The sequence below is a fragment of the Anser anser genome, assembly GCF_964211835.1.
Source record: "Anser anser genome assembly, chromosome: Z".
Lineage (NCBI taxonomy): Eukaryota > Metazoa > Chordata > Aves > Anseriformes > Anatidae > Anser > Anser anser.
In genome coordinates, this window is record NC_139723.1 from 77,850,046 (window position 1) to 77,864,693 (window position 14,648).

General features: G+C 52.7%; 1 protein-coding gene across 5 annotated transcripts; it reads left to right on the plus strand.

Annotated features, from left to right (window-relative positions):
- The first annotated feature begins 984 nt into the window (after positions 1-984).
- LOC310889179 (uncharacterized protein) lies at positions 985-14,485 on the plus strand. 5 transcript variants are annotated; one of them, XM_083816279.1, is made up of 3 exons: positions 985-2,798; positions 11,614-11,677; positions 11,788-14,485. In XM_083816279.1, the coding sequence occupies exons 1-3, from the start codon at positions 2,766-2,768 to the stop codon at positions 13,887-13,889; spliced, it is 2,199 nt and encodes a 732-aa protein (XP_083672405.1). In that variant the 5' UTR covers positions 985-2,765; the 3' UTR covers positions 13,890-14,485. The 5 variants fall into 5 exon arrangements, with proteins under 5 accessions (XP_083672405.1, XP_083672407.1, XP_083672404.1 ...); XM_083816278.1 differs by lacking the exon at positions 985-2,798 and adding an exon at positions 10,007-10,941; XM_083816281.1 differs by having other exon boundaries at positions 2,777-2,798; positions 11,009-14,485.
- The last annotated feature ends 163 nt before the right edge of the window (positions 14,486-14,648 follow it).

Below are 14,648 nucleotides of genomic sequence, written 5' to 3' on the forward strand. Positions count from 1 at the left end.
CCTGCAGGCTGGAGGGGGGTGGCAGGGAAGGGGTGTCCCAGGGCAGGGGGCTTGCCCATTAGTCCAGTGTGAATTCACCCATTCCTCTCTTAATTCAGGGGTATTCTAACTGACACCTTCTCAAACTCCTGACTTGCAATTCCCAACTGGTAGCTCACAACTCATGACTTGTTTCGTGCATCCATCGAGAAAATAGTTGCCTACCTGAGGGTGAGAGAGCTACATACGCAGAGGCTGATGAATACTCAGGAGATACCCGGCTCGATCGCGGTTCTCCTGATCCTCCTGACAGTGATGATTTAGATGATTTGGGCAAAGGCAATGCCATGGAGCTGGCTGCTCCTGTGAAAGGGATTGAGCAACCCCAGATGCACCCCCTCAGACTCCTGCGAGAGGCTTGGCCTCCTTGGAGTTAACTCATCTCCAGCTATAACTGACGGACCGTGTGTGGGAAAAAGGGGCACATCAGGATACCCTTGTGAGAAGCAATCTGTAGAAAGTAACACGGGCTCAGGTGAGGATCTCAGTGAACTAGCTTTTTATTCATGATTGCAGTGCCGGGTGTCCTGCAAGCAGGAGTGCGAAGCAGACGTGTATCATAACCTTATATCCCCTATTACCCGATTCTTGATTCCTCCCCTGTTTCCTCACTGGCTGAGTAGCACAGGTTCAGAACCTACTCGACGCTTGTTGCTATACCATGTATGTCCAATTTTATTTGACCAACCTTTAATTTCTCCTTTTCCCTCTTTTTTCTTCTCTTGTGACTGGAGGGGCTCGTGACTTTTTGTTTTTGCTGTATCCGCAACTGCTTGTGTTGTATTTCTTAGCCATCCTCCTTGTTTTGGGAGAGTGGGACCTTCCAATGTCCCTTTATCTGCTTAGCATACTCCCCACTGTTATGCCACTGTTATGCCTGCACGATCGCTTTTAAATATGCAAAGGCCCCAAACCTGCAGCTCACACAGCAGGGCAGGAGTTGGGGCCTCAGTGCATCTGGAGCTGCAAGGGAGCCAGAATGCTGCCCAAGGCAGGGGCACTGCCTGCAGGTGCAGATGGCAACTGAGCCTGCCCAGACTGAGGTTCAGGATCACAAGGCAGGAAACGGAGCTGAAATGATGTGCACAGGGGGCTGCTCCTCCAGCCAGCTGCCAGCGCTGGGCAGCATGGTGCATGAGAGCCACCAGATGGGGTATGTCCCACCATCCAGCCAGCAGCAACAGGGATGATCCTTCATGAGAGTCTTCTTGACCAGACAAGGGGCGATGTCGGTGGAAGGACCTGTCCCAGCAGACTCTTGGATTGTCCACGGTCCTCCCTGTGCTTCCCAGCCCAGCCAACACAGTACTGCAAAAAGACCGGGGCTGCAGAACTGACTTTGTCATCATCCTGGCCCCTGCCACAAGGTACATGTGCTCATGGCACTTGCACCAAGCCTGTGGCACCCAGGGTACTGGAGCGGTACCGACCATCAACAGCACCCGCTCCCTCTGGGGAGTGGAGGGGAAGGTGCTGATCTCTGCTCTTTTGGGAGAGCAACGGGACCTGAGGGAACAGCACGGAGCTGTGACAGGGGAGGGTCAGGCTGGGTGTTAGGAAAAGGTTCTTCACCAAAGAGGATGGTTGGGCACTGGAACAGGGTCCCCAGGGATGTGGTCACAGCAGTGAGCCTGTCAGAGTTCATGCAGTGTTTAGACAATGCTCTCAGACATCGCGTTTGGTTTTTTGGTCCTTTGTGGAGCCAGGAGTTGGACTCGATGATCGAGGTGGGTCCCTTCTAACTTGGGATATTCTATGATTCTATGGAAGAGTGAGGCCCTTGTTGGCATAGTATCCACCAAGAGCCCTTCTCTCCCAACTTGGTATTGTGAGAAAAATCTCAAATAATTTTCTTCAGACAGGATCTTCTGTGAGGCTATTTTATTCATGATTGCAATGGCGGGCGTCCTGCCAATTAGGAGTGCATTTTTGTAAGCAAATCATAACCTTTTATTCCCTATTACCCAACACCTGATCACCTCCCCTGTTTCCTCATTGGCTGAGTACTACAGGCTCACAAGCTACTCGATGCTCCTCTATACCATATATGCACAATTTTTCTTTTCTTTTCTTTTCTTTTCTTTTCTTTTCTTTTCTTTTCTTTTCTTTTCTTTTCTTTTCTTTTCTTTTCTTTTCTTTTCTTTTCTTTTCTTTTCTTTTCTTTTCTTTTCTTTTCTTTTCTTTTCTTTTCTTTTCTTTTCTTTTCTTTTCTTAACCCTTTAATTTCTCCTTTTTCCCTTTTTTCCCTTTGCTATGTATTGAGAACGTGTGATCTTTGTTTTACTGTTCTCACACTGCTCATCCCGTTTTTCTCAAGCTTCCACCTTATTTTGGAACAGTGAGGCCTTCTACTGTCCACTTATCTACTTAGCATTTCTCTTTGTTATGACTACACAATTAGCTCGGAATACAGAAAATTAGCTCTCTGCTGCAAAAACGCAACTTAGTTTCTCACAGGGGGAGTGGCCTCTTCTGTGGGGGTGGCAGGAGAAGGGATGGGTGCCCAGAAGGGCCAGTGCTTCCCTCGTAGCAGCTGTAGGCGCTGCCCCTGTCTGACAAGGGGCTGAAATCAGCTTTCTGAGGCTGTGCAGTTTGGCCATGCATAGCTCCAGTTTTGCTTTAACACACGTTTCAAGACAACGTGACTTTCGAGGGGCTCCTCCTCCAGTCCCTGTCAGGATTCCCTCCACGGACGGCTAGCTGGCGGTGTGTCACGCATCACGGAGATGGGAGTCCACGGGGCTGACAGCAAGCAGCAGGTGAGATGTGTGTGTCCAGAGCTGCAAGGGAGCTGGCGAGGGACAACACAGGGCATGGGTGCTGCTTTATGGAAGGTGCTGGAAAACCTGACAGAGGCCGGAGGGGCTGAAGGAAGTGCCCGCCACCCAGAACCAAAAGGCAAGGGTGACAGCGGCAGCTCAGCAAACAGAGGACTGCAGGAGGGTTGCTGATGGAGTTGCAGGCAGAGACAGAGCATTGGGTATGGTGTGGGGTGTGGGAGGAGCTGGGAGCTGGGATGTGACCCTGGCCCTACGCAGGGAGCCCAGGGGGAGCCATCCTGGCCCCCCACCCTGTCCACGGCATGCAGCAGAGGGGTAGCTGGGAAGAGCCAGCAGCCCTGGGCAGCGTCCCCATGATGGCAGAATGCTCAAAGCCACAGGACCCTTGCCCAGGGCGACAGGGATCTGGGGTCGTGGTAGACAGCAAGTTGAATATGAGCCAGCAGTGTGCCCTGGCGGTCAGGAGGGCCAACCGTGTCCTGGGGTGCATCAAGCACGGCATCGCTAGTAGGTCAAGGGAGGTGATTGTCCCGCTCTACTCTGCGCTGGTGCGGCCTCACCTCGAGTACTGTGTGCAGTTCTGGGCACCACAGTATAAAAAGGACATGAAACTGTTGGAGAATGTACAGAGGAGGGCTACGAAGATGGTGAAAGGCCTGGAGGGGAAGACATACGAGGAACGGCTGAGGTCACTGGGCCTGTTCAGCCTGGAGAAGAGGAGGCTGAGGGGAGACCTCATCACAGTCTACAACTTCCTCGTAAGGGGGTGTCGAGAGGCAGGAGACCTTTTCTCCATTAACACCAGTGACAGGACCCGCGGGAACGGGGTTAAGCTGAGGCAGGGGAAATTTAGGCTCGACATCAGGAGGGGGTTCTTCACAGAGAGGGTGGTTGCACACTGGAACAGGCTCCCCAGGGAAGTGGTCACTGCACCGAGCCTGTCTGAATTTAAGAAGAGATTGGATCTGAACTTTTGGGTAGACCTGTGCGGTATCAAGAGTTGGACTTGATGATCCTTAAGGGTCCCTTCCAACTCAGGATATTCTATGATTCTATGATTCTATGATTCTATGACAGCACAGCCCGGCCGGTACCCATGTGTCACAGCCTAAATTATTACCTGGCCTGCAGGTATTTCAAGATTGGAACAGTGGCTTTGGGAATTCTGTTATACACAAGAACAAGAAGGCGTACTTTTCTTGAGACTTCCCCAACACATCCTACCTTGCTGCCAGGGGGAGACCCCACAGAGCTCTCTCATGGACAAGTCAATATTTTTCTGTAGGAAACTGGAGTTTTTTGAAACCTGGAAGCCCCATGCCCTGCCTCTCCTGCAGGCTGGGTGGCAGCTGCGCTCAGATGTAGAGCTCTGCAGCAGTGATGTCTTCTGTTGCCCCTGGGAAATCTTATCCCGGATGGAGTGGACGCTGCTGCCGGTCGGTACCGCTAAAGTACCTTTGGTGCCACAGGCTTGGCACAAGTGACAGGAGCATGTGTACCTGGTGACAGGGGCACTGTGGTGCTGTGAGGATGAGCTGGAGTGGCTGCAGGGCTTTTGGGGTCTTGTGGAGGCTGTTAAGCTGGGAGGTGTCATGGCCGACCAGCGTGGCCTTCCTGCTGGGAAGCTGCCATGTGGAGTGCTCCTGGGGGTGCTCTCGGAGCGTGAGCCCAAGCCTGGGGAGTTCTCAGCACTGCTGGGGCATTTTCTACTCCAGGGCCACCACTTGTGCCCTTTGGGGCCTGCCTCAGTACCAGCTCTGTTTGGTGGTGTTGTCCCCTCCGTGCTGGTGGTCCCCTCCTCCTGGGGCAGTGCTTGCTGTGACGCATGCTCTGTGCTAAGGTGGTCCCCACTGTGCTGCAGCCTCTTGCTGTGGATGTGCAGCTCCAGAGCCTCGTGCTGCTCCTCAGACATGAACCTGGTCTCGGTGCTGTGAAAGTAGATGGGAACTGGGAGGGAGCGTGGTGTCCTGGAGGCCACTGGACAGGTGATGGATGCCCCAAGCTCCTTCTGTTTGACCTGGTCCGGACGGAGGAGGGATTTGGGCTTGAGGAAGCGGACACAGGGACTTGGTGCTGGTAGGGGGGCAGAGCCAGCACAGGGATTTTTGGACATTTCGGACATTTTTGGACAAAAAAGGACTCTTTCCTTTTTTGTAATCCTGAATTTCCATCATGGATGGCTTGGGCACTCTCACACCCTGCAGGCGCTGGTTCTGTGTGGAGAGTCCTATTGGTTTCCCCATGCTTTTATCCGTGCCAATGGAAGACTGTAACTTGTGGTTTCTCACAGACATGCCATGATCAGCGTTTCTTCGGATTGTAGATGGCTCTTGTGTTGGTCCTGCTGCCACTTTGGCCATGCCAGGAACAGCTGAAGAGGCCATGGACAATCCGTGAGGTCGCAGGAATTCCTTTTCTCTGCGTGCCTGCCCCTTCATCCTTCCGAAAGAAGCTGTGGTGGTTGGTCTTCTCAGGGCTGAAAAGGGCTGTTTCTGTCTCATCCAGTACAGGAGGCCGCTGTTTAAACCCAGGACGAGGGGTAACGGACACAAACGGAAGCACAGCAGGTCCTGGCTGAATATGAGAGGGCATTTCTTTACTGTGAGGGTGACAGAGCACTTGAACAGGTTGCCCAGAGAGGTTGTGGAGTCTCCTTCTCTGGAGATATTCTAAAAAACGCGCCTGGATGCCATCCTGCGCAATGTGCTCTGGGTGACCCTGCTGGGCAGGGGGTTTTGAATTGGATGATCTTCAGGGGTGCCTTCCAACCTCAGCCATTCGGTGATTCTGTGACCACCGTCTCAGTGAAGAACTGGTCCCAACCACCCAGCCTCACCCTCCCCTGTCCCAGCTCCGTGCCCTTCCCTCGGTCCTGTTGCTGTCCTCTGGCAGCTCAGCGCCTGCCCCTCTGCTCCCCTTGTGAGGAAGCTGCAGGCCGCCATGAGGCCTGCTCTCAGCCTCCTCTCAGCTGGGAAGGAGCTCTTTATTACTTTTGGTCCCACTTGATGGCAGAATTGTCAGCACAACCGCTTGACTTTTGCTAAAATGAGCAGTTAGCGAAGGGCTTTATTAAGGGCCGGTGTCATGGGGCAGTAATGCCATATCCGCAGGCCTGGCGGGACCGACCCACGCACTCAGGCAGCCCCTTCTTGCTGCTTCCTTTCCAAAGCCTGCACTTCAGGCAAGACTGCAGATTTTCCTCACTCTGCAGCCTGGCTTTGTACACTAAAGAGTTGCTCTTCTCCTTTTTAAAGTTCTCTTTCACTCTGCTCTTTCTCTCTTGGCATTTTTCATCAGCTTTACCTCTTGCTGAGTGATGGCTTGCTACCATTTGCCTAGCTAAGGTGGCCTGTCTTCTTGAAAGCCAGTAAAATAACCTAAAGTGCCCCTTGCCCTGTTTCGTGCCCATGAGTTCAGGTTGGTGGGGATTGCTGCCCAGCGATCACATCTTCCTGCCACTTGTAGGACCATGGAAACAAGAGCAGAAATCTGCTTGATTTCCTTCTGTTGCACCTGCCTGTATCTGTCGAAGAGCTGAGTTACTTTACCAGTTTTCTGCTCTTGTTTGCTCTGGGTATGTAGAAACAAGTACGCTTCTAGTTCCTGGAAATGGAAGCTCCATATTTTGGCAAAACAGATTCTGTTTTATTATGAACCACAGGAATGTCTTGAAAGAATTTTTGTATTTCTAGCTCTCTAGCCAGTGTAGCAGGAGCAATGGCAGGACTATGTTTAAAATCCTGCGGCAAGTGAGTAAATGCATATTGTAGTCCCTGCCAGGTACAAGCAGATCCCTCTCTATCTGTCTCCAGTATTGGAATCGTAAAAAACACATCCTACGTGTCTACTGTGTCCATCCGTGGAAACGCCTGTTCATTAGAAAAATAGACTTTATCAGTTCAACTGGGAATAGACCAAGTAGCCAGTGCAGTGGCGGCATTCAGGGCTGTGTAATCTGTGGGTCGCCACGTGGCCTTTTGTGGGAATGAGAGTTGTGGTTTTGCAGGGGAAAATGCCACTAACCTTGCATATTCAAAAGTGATTGTGCAGGCATAATGGTGGTATAACAGTGCCAAGTATGTTAAGAAGATAGGGGGACAGTGGAGGTTCCCACTGTCTAGTCAAGGCAGAAGAAGTCCCTCTAGTCACAAGAGAAGAAGGGAAAAAAACAAAAACGAAAACAACAACTAAAGGAGACATTAAAAGTCGGTCAAATAAAATTGTACATGTATGGTATAGTAATAAGCGTCAAGTAGGTTGTAAACCTGTAGTGCTCAGCCAGTGAGGAAATGGGAGGAATCAAACGTTGGGTAATAGGGGATGTAAGGTTATGATACACCTCTGCTGCACGCTCCTGCTTGTAGGGTGCCCACCACTGCAATCACCAATAAAAATGCTAGTTCAGTGAGATTCTCGCCTGAGCCTGTGTTATTGGCTGCAGGTTGTTTCTCACTCTTTGGAGCCTCTATGGTCAACGCAAGGGAACTGTAGTCTTTAACAGACCATTGTGTCTCTCAACCTTTCCGGAGGCTTCTGGATGATATGGGCGGTGACACACCCATTCAATGCAGTGTTTCTTGGTCCAGGAGCTCAGAAGAGTATTTTGGGAATGATTCCCATTCTCCGACTGAGTACAAATACCAGGTTAGTCTCATGACCAGCAATTTCATCATATCATAAGACAGTGTTACACCGCATAGTAACATACCTATGACGACGTTGCCATCACTGAAACGTGGTGGGACCACTCCCATGACTGGAGTGCTGCAATGACTGGCTATAGGATCTTCAGAAGGGACAGGCAGCGCAGAAGGGGTGGTGGTGTGGCTCTCTATATTAGAGAGTGTTTTGACGTTGTGGAACTTGAGACTGGGAATGATAAGGCTGAGTCCCTGTGGGTTAGGGTCGGCGGGAAGGCCAACAAGGCAAGCATCCTGGTGGGGGTCTGTTACAGACCGCCAAACCAGGATGAGGAGACGGATGAGGAATTCTACAGGCAGCTGGCAAAAGTTGCGAAATCATCAGCTCTTGTCCTCGTAGGGGACTTCAGCTTCCCAGACATATCCTGGAAATGCGATACAGCTCAGAGGAAGCAGTCTAGGAGGTTTCTGGAGAGCGTGGAAGATAGTTCCGTGATGCAGCTGGTTAGTGAGCCTACCAGGGGAGGTGCCCCACTAGACCTTCTGCTCACAAACTGTACTGGGTCGGGCTGGGATGTTAACTTTCCCTGCAGCAGCCCATACAGTGCTGTGCTCTGCACTCGTAGCTAGAACAGCGATGGTATCACACCAGTGTTGTGTCTGCTGCTGAGCAGTGCTGGCACAGCATCAGGACTCTCTCTAACTCCACTAGGGGTGGGCAAAGATGTGAGAAAAGAAACGTCACCAGGGCAGCTGACCTAAACCAACCAAAGGGATATTCCATACCATACGATGTCACACTCAGCAATAAAAGGTGGAAAAAGGAGGAAGAGGGGAGCGGTGGGCTCTCGTTGTGAAAACGTCTGTCCTCCTCCCGAACACCGGCTACGTGCGTTGAGGCCCTGCTTCAAGGACGTGGTCAAGCATCGCTCATTTGTGGGAAGCAGAGAGTAATTTCTTTCCTCTGCACTTCCACATAGCCTTTACTTGTTTTGTTTCGTTTTCCCTTTCCCCCTCCCTTTTCCCCTTTCCTTTTTCCCCTTTAGTTAAATTGTTAATTGTTTAGTTAAATTGTTTAGTTAAATTGTTTAATTAATAATAATCTTTCCTTAATAATTATTTTTTTTCCTTTAATTAAATCATCCTTATCTCAACCCGTGAGTTGTTCTTTCCTTTACTTCTTCCCCTCCTCATCTAAGGAGGGGGAGTGAGAGGGCGGTTGTGGTGTTCAGCTGCCTAGCACAGTAAAACCACCACACAAACAGAGAAGGAGTGGTGGGAGATGTGGTGGTTGGGAGCTGTCTTGGGCAGATTGACCACGAAACGGTACAGTTCTCTATTCTTGGCGCAGTCAGGAGGGGGACCAGTAAAACTGCCGTCTTGGACTTCTGGAGGGCAGCCTTTGAGCCGTTCAGGACACTGGTTGGCAGAGTCCCTTGGGAGGCAGTTCTGAAGGGCAGAGGAGTCCCGGAAGGCTGGGCACTCCTCAGGAAGGAAATCTTAATGGCTCAGGAGCAGTCTGTCCCCACGTGCCCGAAGACGAGCCGGCATGGAAGAAGACCAGCCTGGCTGAACAGAGAGGTGTGGCTAGAGCTTAAGGAAAAAAAGAGGGTTTATGATCTTTGGAAAAGAGGGTGGGCCACTCAGAAGGATTATAAGGATGTTGTAAGGATGTGCAGGGGCAAAATTAGAAAGGCCAAAGCTCATCCGGAGCTCAATCTGGCTACTGCTGTTAAAGATAACAGAAAATGTTTTTAGAAGTACATTAACACAAAAAGGAGGACTAAGGAGAATCTCCATCCTTTACTGCATGCGGGGGGAAACTTAGTGGCGAGAGATGAGGAAAAGGCTGAGGTGTTTAATGCCTTCTTTACCTCAGCCTTTAGCGGCAAGACCAGTTGTTCTCTAGATAGCCGGTACCCTGAGCTGGAGGAAGGGGACGGGGAGCAGAACGTGGCCCTCACAACCCACGAGGAAATGGTTGGCGACCTGCTACAGCACTTAGATGTATGCAAGTCAATGGGGCCAGATGGGATCCACCCGAGGGTACTGAGAGAACTGGCTCAAGAGCTGGCCAAGCCGCTTTGCATCATTTATCAGCAGCCCTGGCTATCAGGGGAGGTCCCAGTCAACTGGCGGCTAGCAAACATGACACCCATCTACAAGAAGGGCTGGAGGGTAGACCTGGGAAACTATAGGCCTGTTAGTTTGACCTCAGTGCCAGGGAAGCTCATGCAGCAGATTATTTTGAGCGCCATCACGCGGCACTTGCAGGGCAAGCAGGCGATCAGGCCCAGTCAGCATGGGTTTATGAAAGACAGGTCCTGCTTGACGAACCTGATCTCCTTCTATGACAAAGTGACGCGCTTAGTGGATGAGGAAAAGGCTGTGGATGTGGTCTACCTTGACTTCAGTAAGGCTTTTGACACCGTTTCCCACAGCATTCTCCTCAAGAAACTGGCTGCTCTTGGCTTGGACTGGCGTACGCTTTGTTGGGTTAGAAACTGCCGGGGTAGCCGGGCCCGAAGAGTCGTGGTGAAAGGAGTTAAATCCAGTTGGAGGCCGGTCACTAGTGGAGTCTCCCAGGGCTCAGTACTAGGGCCAGTTCTCTTTAATATCTTTACCGATGATCTGGACGAGGGGATCGAGTGCACCCTCAGTAAGTTTGCAGACGACACCAAGTTAGGTGCGTGTATCGATCTGCTCGAGGGTAGGAAGGCTCTGCAGGAGGATCTGGATAGGCTGGAGCGATGGGCTGAGGCCAACTGTATGAAGTTCAGCAAGGCCAAGTGCCGGGTCCTGCACCTGGGGCACAACAACCCCAAGCAGCGCTACAGGCTGGGAGACGAGTGGTTAGAAAGATGCCTGGCTGAGAAGGACCTGGGAGTATTGGTTGATTCCCGAGGAGCAATGGCAGTGTTCAAGGCTGGATAATCTCCCGAGAGTCGCCACTTGCCATTTGGAGTCTTTACTGAAGCTAGAGGAGAACTGCAGGGGCGATGAGACTTGACAGTGCTTCCCCATTCCTCTAGCTCTTTTACCAGTTTGCTAAAAGGAGGGGTTGTGGTTTAACCCAGCAGACAGCTAAGCACCACACAGCCGTTTGCTCACTCCTCAACAGTGGGACTGGGGAGAGAACCACAAAAAAGGTAAAAGTCATGGGTTGAGATAATGACAATTTAATAGCGAAAGAAAAGGAAGGGATGATAATAGTAGTAAAAATGGAATACACAAAGTAACTGATGCACAACGCAATTGCTTACCACCTGCTGACCAATGCCCAGTTTGTCCCCAGACAGTGGCGGCACACCCTGGCCAACTCCCCCAAGTTTTATTGTTCAGCATGACGCGATATGGTATGAGACATCCCTTTGGCCAGCTGGGGTCAGCTGTCCTGGTTCTGTCCCCTCCCAGCTCCTTGTGCACCCCCGGCCTCCTCGATGGCAGGGCAGCGTGAGGAGCTGAAACGTCCTTGGCTCCATGTAAGCACTGCTACGCAATAATTAAAATATTGGTCTGTGATCAGCATTATTCTCTTCCTACACCCAGAAACAGTACCATACCAGCTACTAGGAAGAAAACCCGATCTCAGCTGAAGCCAGGAAAGGATGGATGGCATCAGAAGGGAACCTGTAGTGTGGCATATTAACCAGCTTGGGGTCAGGGACAGGAGCAGCTGTCCGACACGGCTGGAGCTGGGCAGTGGGCTCAGACCCTGGCCCCAAGCGAGGAGCCCGGGGAAGCCGTCCTGGTCCCCCACCTCCCCACAGGATGCAGCACAGGGGCACCGGCCTGCTTCAACGTGGGCTGGGGGCTGTGACCTCACAGAGGCGTTGCCGTGTGCTGTCTGTGACCTCACGGCCGTGACCCTATAAAGCACCGGCCACCACCCCCCATCTGCCAGTGCGGTCGTACCTGGCTGTGAGCGATGGCTGACGACAGCAGCTTTTTCCTCATCCCCGGCCTCATGCTTTTGCTGGCCGGGATCTCCCTGCTCTCCAGGGGTCGAGACCGACAGGTACGGGGGCTGGAGGGTGGGGGAATTCGGGGCTGGGAGACTCGGGGCTTTGGGACTGGGGGGCCAGGAGGTGTTGGAAGGGGTCCCGTGGGTCCCTCCCCAGGTTGGTCACAGTGCCGTGCTTCTGTGCCCACAGGGTGACGGCCGACTCCGGCGAAGTTGTGGACGGCGGCAGCGGCAACCACCGGTACCAAAGCCAGGTGAGTCCCCCGTGGGTGAGCCTCAGCACCGAGCAGCCCATCCCTATGGGGCTGCGGTGGCCCTGGTGCCTCTCTCCCACTGCAGCTCAGACTCCCTCCCTGTTTTGCAGGCGGCAAGAGGCGTTACCGGTCAGTTACTGTGGACCACATCGTACGTGAGTCCATCATTCGCCCAGACGGGGGGCTGCCTCACAGAGGGGTGCAGCTCACTCGCCCTCTCAAATTGCCCATGGCCCCCCCAGCTGTTCCTGATATGGTTAAAGTGGCTGCAGGACAAGCAGCAGGACGAGCTGCAATGCCAAGGAAAGATGATTGTGGCATCTCTGGAAGAGAAGACAAATTGCTCTCTTCTATCAACACCAGCGGAAGTGTGGAAAAAGCAAGTGATTCCTCCAGAAGGAACAAGCAACCGCATGGCCTGACAGCCCTCAAACGTTCAATAACCGAGACTCAGGATCGTAGGGCAGGAGACAGGGACAAAGAGTTGCACTCTGAGGTGAGCTCCTCCAGCCAGCCACCACAAATGGACTGCATTGTGCGTGAGAGCATTCTCCACCCGGATGGAGGGCTGCCTTACATGAGTGGATTGTTACTGCGGCCTCCTGCACAGCCCAGGGCAGAACCAGCCGTACTGAGCCCTGAGAACACCATCCGCAAGAGCTTCTTTCATAAGGATGAGGAGCAGACAAGAAGAGAAAAGGAATTCCTGCGGCCTCACAGATTGTCCATGGCTTCTTCAGCTGTTCCTGGCATGGCCAAAGTGGCTGCAGGACCAACAGCAAGACCACCTACAATCCAGAGAAATGCTGGTCATGGCATGACTGTGAAAAAACACAAATTAGAGTCTTCCACTGACACCGACAGAAGCATGGGGAAACCAAGTGGGCTCTCCACAGAGAACCAATGCCCAAAGGGCTTGAGGGCACGCAAAATACCTAAGATGGAGATTCAGGATTACATGGAAGGAAAGAGGAAGCAAGGGCCACACTCAGGGATCAGCTCCTCCAGCCAGCCACCACAAATGGACTGCATTGTCCGGGAGAGCATTCTCCACCCTGATGGAGGGCTGCCTCAGAGGAAGAGGGAGTTCCTGAAGCCTTTTGGGTTGCCCATGCTCTCTTCAGCATTTCCCAGCTGGGCCAAGAGGGAAAAAGGACTACCTTTGCCCCAGACAAATAGAAGAGATGACAGGTCTGCACCTGGCAGGCACACAGACTGTGCTCTTAGTCCCAAGGAATGTGCAGGGAAACTGGGCGCGCTCCCCATAAAACAGCAGCAACCCAGGACTGACATTCGGGGCTCCACGCAATGCAATAACAGTGAGCCATCTGCAAGGTGGATGATTGTTCACGAGAGGTTACTTGACCCACAAGAGGGACGATGTCAGTGGAAGGAGGTGTCCAAGGGGCGACTTCCACAGGACGACCTGTCCCAGCCACCTTTTGAACTGTCCACGGCCCTTCCAGTGCTTCCCAGCCCGGCCAACGGAATTATGCATAAAGACCAGGGCTGCCAAACTGACTATGTTATCATCCTGGATCCGTTTGTGACGGATGTCAGGAATGGGAAAGAGCCCGACACTGCAGCGCCTCTCAGGATCAAGAAGCTGCAGCTGAAGGAAGAGCACCGCAGCAAGCTCAATGAGCACATAACAAAGAAGTGCCGGGAAGTACAGCTGCAACGCTTCCCTGGGCCAGTGCAGAGGTCCACTGAAAAGATGCATCGAGCACTGCCCAAAAATGCCTGTGCTGGGGCCGGAGCCTTACCACCACGAAGTCCCTGTGTCCGCTTCATCAAGCACAAGCCCCTCCTCCATCCAGACCAGGTCAAGCAGAGGAGGCTTGGGGCATCCATTGCCTGCCCAGCGGCCTCGAGGACACCACGCTCCCGCCCCGTGCCTGTCTTTTTCCACAGCCCTGAGGCCACGTTTATGCCTGAGGAGCAGCGTGAGGCCCTGGAGCTGCACATTCGTGCCAAGAAGCTGCAGATCCTTGAGAGACGTCTGGGCACGAAGCATCCATCCCAGTCAGCTGTGCCCCAGGAGGAGGGTGGCAGGGCAGCCCTAAGGACCAGCGCCCTGCCCAGCATGCCCTGCAAAGCTACAAAGACATCGAGCACCTCGTGGAACCAGGGATCCCACCAGGCAGACTCTGCTGAGGCGGTGCACAAGAGCAAGTGGCAGAACCTGCGGGCACTCTACTCTGCCCTGTAGGGCAAGGCCCACGGTCACAAGTAGCAATTGTGGAAAGGTGTGACAGAGGACCAGGGGCCAGGCAGCTCACTCCTCCGGTCCAAATAAATCCTCTTCCTAGCCCCATGGTGGGAATCGTGTCTTGTTTGTGAAGCGCCGGCAGACTCACGGTGGGCTGTGCCTGCAGGCTGGAGGGGGGTGGCAGGGAAGGGGTGTCCCAGGGCAGGGGGCTTGCCCATTAGTCCAGTGTGAATTCACCCATTCCTCTCTTAATTCAGGGGTATTCTAACTGACACCTTCTCAAACTCCTGACTTGCAATTCCCAACTGGTAGCTCACAACTCATGACTTGTTTCGTGCATCCATCGAGAAAATAGTTGCCTACCTGAGGGTGAGAGAGCTACATACGCAGAGGCTGATGAATACTCAGGAGATACCCGGCTCGATCGCGGTTCTCCTGATCCTCCTGACAGTGATGATTTAGATGATTTGGGCAAAGGCAATGCCATGGAGCTGGCTGCTCCTGTGAAAGGGATTGAGCAACCCCAGATGCACCCCCTCAGACTCCTGCGAGAGGCTTGGCCTCCTTGGAGTTAACTCATCTCCAGCTATAACTGACGGACCGTGTGTGGGAAAAAGGGGCACATCAGGATACCCTTGTGAGAAGCAATCTGTAGAAAGTAACACGGGCTCAGGTGAGGATCTCAGTGAACTAGCTTTTTATTCATGATTGCAGTGCCGGGTGTCCTGCAAGCAGGAGTGCGAAGCAGACGTGTATCAT

Excerpts from the sequence above, each read along its gene's own strand:
- LOC310889179 (XM_083816278.1), top strand. The coding sequence starts at position 10,900 with ATGGCAGGGCAGCGTGAGGAGCTGAAACGTCCTTGGCTCCAT. Across the intron at positions 10,942-11,613 it reads TGAAACGTCCTTGGCTCCAT|GGTGACGGCCGACTCCGGCG; the intron begins GTAAGCACTGCT and ends CTGTGCCCACAG. Across the intron at positions 11,678-11,787 it reads ACCACCGGTACCAAAGCCAG|GCGGCAAGAGGCGTTACCGG; the intron begins GTGAGTCCCCCG and ends CCTGTTTTGCAG.